Genomic DNA, 6906 nt, shown 5'->3' on the forward strand with positions numbered 1-6906 from the left:
ATAATCACTTGCACTCCAGCAGCAAAAAACCTATATGGCATGTACGTAATATTGCATTATGCACAAATACCCAGCTTCTCCTCTGATGGACTCTTTAAATTAACCCAAATTTCCGAAAATTCTAGTGTAGCAACTTGGGCAAAACTGAACTTCACGCGCATTTTGTGTTCACGCAGTTTCGAGCATGATCCTTGAATATGTATAAGACGCTCTTGTGGTCCTATTTAGGATAATTTTTAAATGACTGTTTGACACTTAATTTGCCTATATCTTATTTATGCTGCATTTCGAAGTCCGTCATTGACTACAGACCGTTTTATCTAGATGCAAAACCATTTGCAACTTAGTATTATCATTTTAGCTTTGTCACGACAACAAATAACCAAGGATGGTAAAAATTGTTTAATAGTGCAAACTTAGCATCCCTGAAGTCATTTCGAGGTCCTGGAAGACGCGGATAAGTCAATCACCCAACAGCAAGCGTCGTCATAATTCGACTCTTGCTGTCATGGACTCTCGTTCATTTATTGAAGCGAAAATTGCCCAGCGACCTATTCTCTTGATTGGTAAAGCATATGACCCACTCAGCAGAGAGGTAGCGCAATATCTCAGGATGCTGGACCTCAATAAAGGACATAGCAACATTTTCGAAGCACTTTACATTGATCAACGACAAGACGTCTCCGTGATTGATACCTACATCTATCAAAAATGGTTAACCAAGTGCCGTACGGTGCGAGTTCTTAGGTTCATGCTTTCATCTATTTTCTAGTACTTTACCTGCTCTGTAAAAACCCCACCTTTCGTGTAGAAAAAAAACCTTACCATAACTAGTCTCAATGTATAAATCACCCTAATATGCGCAGTCAGTGAAAATCTTCACCAGTTTCGTCGCATTACGTTTCATAGATAACTACATTATCCTCCTACCTATGCATGCATCGTTAATGTGCACCAACACCTAATCCGGCCAGTAAGATTATAATGTTTTCAATAAAATAGGTTCCTCACCTCTTCATTCGTGGTGAATATATTGCAGGAGGGATGGACCTTATCTGGTTACTCCGGAAAGGAATGCTAAGGAAGTTATTTACGGATCAGTGTATCTGTTAACAAAAGCTCAGAATAACATGGTACAGTCCCACCAGACAATAAAAACTGCTATACACATCCTTGCAGTTCTTGGACCTGTTGTTTAAGAGCTGTTGTTGGTTGTCGTCCTCGCCCAGGGTTGAACTTGGGATTGATTTCGAGATCTTTAAAGCTGGCGTAGAAGCGATTACTGATTATATTTTCGGCCAGGTAATCGAATCCGCACTCATCGTACACATTTTTCGTTGTAAACTCCCTGAAGTCGTTTTCACTAGCAAGCTGGCTCCAAATCTGGGCACCTTTCCACGCATCGAGACTCGGATCGGCTATGAAAATAAAGAAGATAAGTGTTTAGGCATACTCAACGTTAGCATAATTGCTGTGGAAGCAGTAGTGCCACGTCGACTTGAGATATAGATCGTAATTTGTTTACCAGCCACAACCACCTCCAAGGGGTTACCGCCTTCCTTCCAAGGTAGAAGCTGTTGGAGCTCTAATCGTAGTCGCTCTTCCATGCCAGGTAACCTTGCTGGGCTTCCGGTGAGGAAAAGACGTCGTGGAACCCAGGGTTTGGCCGCATCCTCATAGAGGTACTTAGAAGCGTCGCGTAGCACCCAGGTGAGGCATTCACCCACACCCGCCTGCGTGTTGCCCATGAGACTGCGCTCAAACAAAACTTCAGTCGCCCTAAAGGGTAGCGCATCTTATTGGACAGGTAAGAGTTCCAGTGGGATCCTATACTTTAGGTATTTCATAGGGCTTCATTGTTACCGGTGATCTGATTTCAAGAAGCCAAGCTAGGCCTTAGGGTATAAAGCTCAATCATTCAACTCATTAGTTCTAGCGTTTCTTTCTGATATGTTATTTCTAATAAAAGGTGAAATCTCTAACCAGTGAGAATTTCAGACTATTCCTTAGAGCTCAAACAAATCCAAATACATATTGTAAAATTTGGTTCTGGAAATAGTCTAGGTTTACAGTCAGATGAACTTTTGGTGAAGGCATATACTGGTAAAATTTCACAATAAAAAACAAATCAGATTGTGATTCCCATGATAAAACGCAAGGCCTACCGGATCGGCTCTGTCGACAGATGAACCTTGTAATATTCAGAAATATTTATCTTTAGTCCAACCGTTCCCGTTTCCCTGCATAATAAAGTTAAAATTTGCCGGTCGTTTCCGAAGCAGTAATCACGAGTTCATGTCAAATCACTGGCTTACCTTTCTCTCGAAGAGAGTTACCCGTAAGACTACTTTGAGAATCAAATAAACTGCATGGAAATACTGTTCAATTTATTGAATTGACAAAAGTAAATGCATAGAGACGGAATGGAGATAAGTTCACGATTATTATTATCAGATCAACAGCAATGAATTCACGTCTACTAATCTGGCATCGATATTTCTATCTGGCTCGTAAAACTATTTTAATAAATCAAATGAGGCATGACCAAATTACCTTTAGTCGACTAGACAAAAAAGTGAATGAAGTAGTCATTCGAAAATCTTGTCCCAAAAGGGTATGATGCCAAAAACAAACCCATGAACCGCCAAATAAAATGAAATTAAAATTGACAGGAAATGTTTAATATTAGCATCATTAAACCAACAATCGTGAATTCCTGTTTGCTAATGGATTGTCGCAGAACCCATTTCTTCGTCAAAAGATACACAGGAAAAAGAGAAACCAGATGATATTAAATTGGTTGAGCTAACGAATGCAAATCCATAGAGAAGGGCTGTCAAAAATGCGTACGTGAGCAAATCGGCACAGATACCCTAGCAATCACAGCCAATGAGGACTGCCTAATTAGTCTAAAATGAGAGCTGAGTTTACTTGAGAAATTCCGGGTCGTAGGAGGCGCGAACGCAATCGAGAACGGCGAGCTGATCGCGTTCGCACTCGCTGAGATCTGCAGCCTCAGTCTCAAGCTTTTCGAAGGCGTCACGGGGCCTCGACCTTGACTGACTGCCGTCACTAGATACAGCAGCAGGGAAGTGAAAAGTCGGTGAAATCGGGCAGGTGTTTTGCTGTGGTACTCCGTCTCCCACCTCAACAAAATCACCCCCTACATCCTCTGAAAAGGCATCCAAACTCTCCAGAGCCACCTCCTCGTCCAACCAGCTCTCCTCGTCTCCAGTTGGAGTTATCTCTGCCATGCTGCGATTCGAATCTTTTCTGGGAATCTAGAGTACCGGATAAGGTCTCATATTCGCAATGAGACGCAAATTAGGTTTGATCAATCACATAACCAAAAGGTAAGCAGATAGTCCAAAAAACGAGCTGCTCAGGGATGCTGCTCTGAAGGAGCATTATAGGACAAATGCTGCCGCTTTTTAAATACCGTACAAGGCATGAAATACGCCTTAATATCTTCGTGAGCAAAGTATCAAATATCACATAGATTATGATTAAAAAGTCAAATTTAAATCGCGACACAATTTCGATCGGTCCGGTTATGCAGCTGGGCCGATGGAGGATAACCTTAACAATGATGTTCTTCAGATGCTAAACAAAATGCAGTTTATTTTAAAAATGCCTCATTTTATCAGATTCTGCATAAACTCACCGTTTTGCGAGCAGCTCCCCGACCGACACCACGCTTGCCACCACTGCTGCGCTCGGATTTCAGTTCGCTCGTCATTGCACGGATCTTTTCGATTTTGCGTTGCTTCCTCTCCGTAATTGAATTCTGACTAATCACCGCCATTTTCCCATCATCCATTATCTCTTGGCTGTGCAACCCTAGTTCAGTGGCCAAATCCACCTTGGATTGGCGAAGGGTTCGTTGCTTGGCGATCCTCTGTCGTTTGTTATTTATTTGGGAGAGCCAGAGCTGAAGAAAAGTAGAAATGACATGAGGTCGCATTCGAAACACATGAGTATATCATTAACATCAAAACTTACGCAAAAATCATCCCTCCGCCTCGCTTCCAAGTCGTTAGCGGCCAAAAGTCGCTAAAACCGAGAGTATCCCATTAGCAAAGGAGCATGTACTTATGGTTGCTCCAATTAGAAATACGCACACGTCTCAGCTTTTGATCATTTAAGCCTTGTGCGTTGGTGGGCGGACCTGTTGTCATTTGCGCCTGTACTGCTGCAGGATAGGGAAATGAGGAAAGCAGCTCGGTGGCCTTCCTTTCACGAAGATTTACAAGCTTCTGCAGAACTGTCTCCTCGCCGGTTTCTACATCGCAGAGGGGTGGTGTTGATCTGTCAGTCTCACTCTCTCCCACATCATCGATGAGGCGGTCTCGTTTCATGTCGCTATCAAAACTACGAGTATCAGATTCATCCGAATCGGCCTGTTCTTTCAACTAAGTACAGGGATGTGTAAGGTACTTGTGAACACAAAAAATGTTGGGAAGTTACCGTCAGTTACATACCCGACCCATTACTCGTTTACGGTGTATTTCCCTCAGTCGATCAGCTTGAAATTGTCTGCGCTCAGCTAATTCCTGCGCCTTGCGTTGTGTTTCCTAGAAAATGTTAATCAAGCAAGTGGGACAGTGGGGAACAGACCGAAGTATGAATACGTAAATGCCTTCTAGAGAACTAACATCAGAATAGGGAATACACCATGTTCGTGTATTCTCCTGTTTGTAGGCTTCATCCTTCCAGCGCTGCATTTCTTCACGGTAATTCTCACATACCTTACCAAATGTTCGGATGAGATCCTGGTGAAAAAAAAAGGTGGTACAGAATGGATTAAGCTGTTGAGATACAGCAGTATCCAACCATAAATGAAAAAGGACCTTACTTCAGCTATAGGAATAGTGAACTTGTCTGAGTGACAGGGATACTTGAGGGCCAAAAGTTGTTGAAAATACCACGAAATGTGCGCCCCCCCAACAGACAATCGTCGGCACGCAGAAGGAATGTACGTGCCGTTCGAGAACGGAATAATATGTGTCGTGTGATATCCAAATGAAAGCATCATTGTATCTCTATTGAAGGCTAAAGCAATCGAATAAAACGCAACAGATACCTGGAGAATCAGTGCCGAAGTTTGCGTAAAAGGATGCAAGGCCATCTACAAAGTACGTAAGCCTGTTCACTGAATATGTTTCAAAAAGAAGTTCTGTGATTTCTGTAGATTTACATTACGAATGAATGCAAATGGACCTACGAGATCGGGATTGCTGTGGACAACATAGAGGTTCGCTTAATATGACTGGAAAATTAACCCCGGAGGACTCAATACCAATGTTACAAAAAATATGATCAAACACGATTTCCTGTACGTCCAATTGAGTGACTGTATTTTGTTCGAAAGGGGATTTTGAATTAACTTGGCTGAAGTCCATTTCATCCATCGATCCAACGAAAGTTTCCCTCATCCGAGACCGGGATTTCATGACAACGTTTCGAAATTGTAGCATAGGCTCATTCTTATTGGAAAACCCAGCCCTACATTCGAAAGAGCCATTGTCCACGACAATAGCCGGCACCACCATTCCTGAATGAATATGCCAACCAGAATGATACCAGGCTGACAGGGAACTACTATCTTAGCTTAAGCCTAAACTAATGCCAATGGTACAAGAGAGGCAGTAAGTTGTTATTTTTCATTTACATTACTCTGCTCAGCTTTTTATAAAAGCAGGAGCCTTATGAGCATATCATGTCTGGATTTTTTAATAGTAAATATTGATTTTATAGAACATTAAATATGAAAGGTTCAAAATACTTTGAAGTCAAATCTGCATCATTTTATAATTCTGCTGTGTCGTTTCATGCTTGCTTAACAGTAAAATTAGGCTAGCATACACCACACTTCTGCGGGAATGTGGTTATTTAGTCACATTATTTTTCCCGTGGTGCTCCACCATCATAACCATTTACCATACCTTCCTTTGCTCTAAGCAGTTTTTCTCATTTTGCGCTTATATTGCATGGCTAAATGGCTGCTTGTTAAACGTAGCTTTTTTAACAGGTTTATAGTTCATTTGGTTCATATTTGTGCTATTACTTGTCAAAAGGTCCCAATCGTTTATTTTGTACCTAATTCTTGGGTTACCTTATACTTATTCCTATCCTATAGCTAAAAATAAAATATGGTTGTATTCACCTTTTATGATTTCCCATAACTCTTACATTCGACTTTCTGCAACACATACTGATATTTTGCGTTTTAAATTCTAGTGGTTGCAATTCACTGGAAGGTAGTGTTTTGACATTTTGTTCATTCGTGCCTTTCACCGCGGGGGGTCTTTTGATTCTCCTAGGCTGTGCTCATGCTCTGCGCCATGAATCCTGGGTCGCACAAATGCCTTTCCAACTTCTCTGTATGTTGGTAATTGAAGGTTCGAGGCTCTACGCTAAATGTATTTGGATGGGTTAAAGTGGCTGCTGGTGGAGTTAATTGAGAATGGGACGATAATTGCACTGGTTGTGGAAATGACCCGGGTCTAAAAGAGATTTCACTTTGGGTTAAGTAGCGCAATCAAGGCTGCTCTAAGCCAATCCGTATTGGCGTTATAGTGGAAAATGGCGGCTTTTGTCATGTTCAGATTTAAGTGGAACTTCTGTTGTGAGTCGGTGGATTTTAGTGCACAAAGGCTGGTTTCCGCCGTCACTGTTTCGCATTTTTCCTACGATTGGTTACCATCTCTCAAGTTTGGTATAAGCGCAGAGGCTGTGAGACCCTCTTGACGGTACGTTTTCCTATCTTAAAAGCAGTAATGTTCGTTATATTCTCAGTTGCTGCTAAGCCCTAATGAGCCAGTTAGCGGATCCCCCTGTCAACGTAAAATAATTATAAACATGCTCCCCAGGGCGGAAGGTCACGAGTGCTGGAGGCGCTAAACT

General features: G+C 41.9%; 1 protein-coding gene across 1 annotated transcript; it reads right to left on the bottom strand. All coding sequences in view use genetic code 11, as the record gives it.

The window, feature by feature from the left end:
* Positions 1–1161: 1161 nt before the first annotated feature.
* EGR_01788 (Actin-related protein 5) lies at positions 1162–5552 on the bottom strand (the record flags this gene model as incomplete). The annotated part of the gene is made up of 12 exons (XM_024491037.1): positions 1162–1418; positions 1526–1779; positions 2166–2240; positions 2932–3281; positions 3665–3931; positions 4003–4053; positions 4122–4412; positions 4482–4574; positions 4614–4772; positions 4856–5052; positions 5084–5185; positions 5225–5552. The coding sequence occupies 12 exons, from the start codon at positions 5550–5552 to the stop codon at positions 1162–1164; spliced, it is 2424 nt and encodes an 807-aa protein (XP_024354493.1).
* Between the last annotated feature and the right edge of the window lie 1354 nt (positions 5553–6906).

This window comes from Echinococcus granulosus (assembly GCF_000524195.1).
Source record: "Echinococcus granulosus chromosome Unknown EG_S00007, whole genome shotgun sequence".
In the NCBI taxonomy this organism is placed as follows: Eukaryota; Metazoa; Platyhelminthes; class Cestoda; order Cyclophyllidea; family Taeniidae; genus Echinococcus; species Echinococcus granulosus.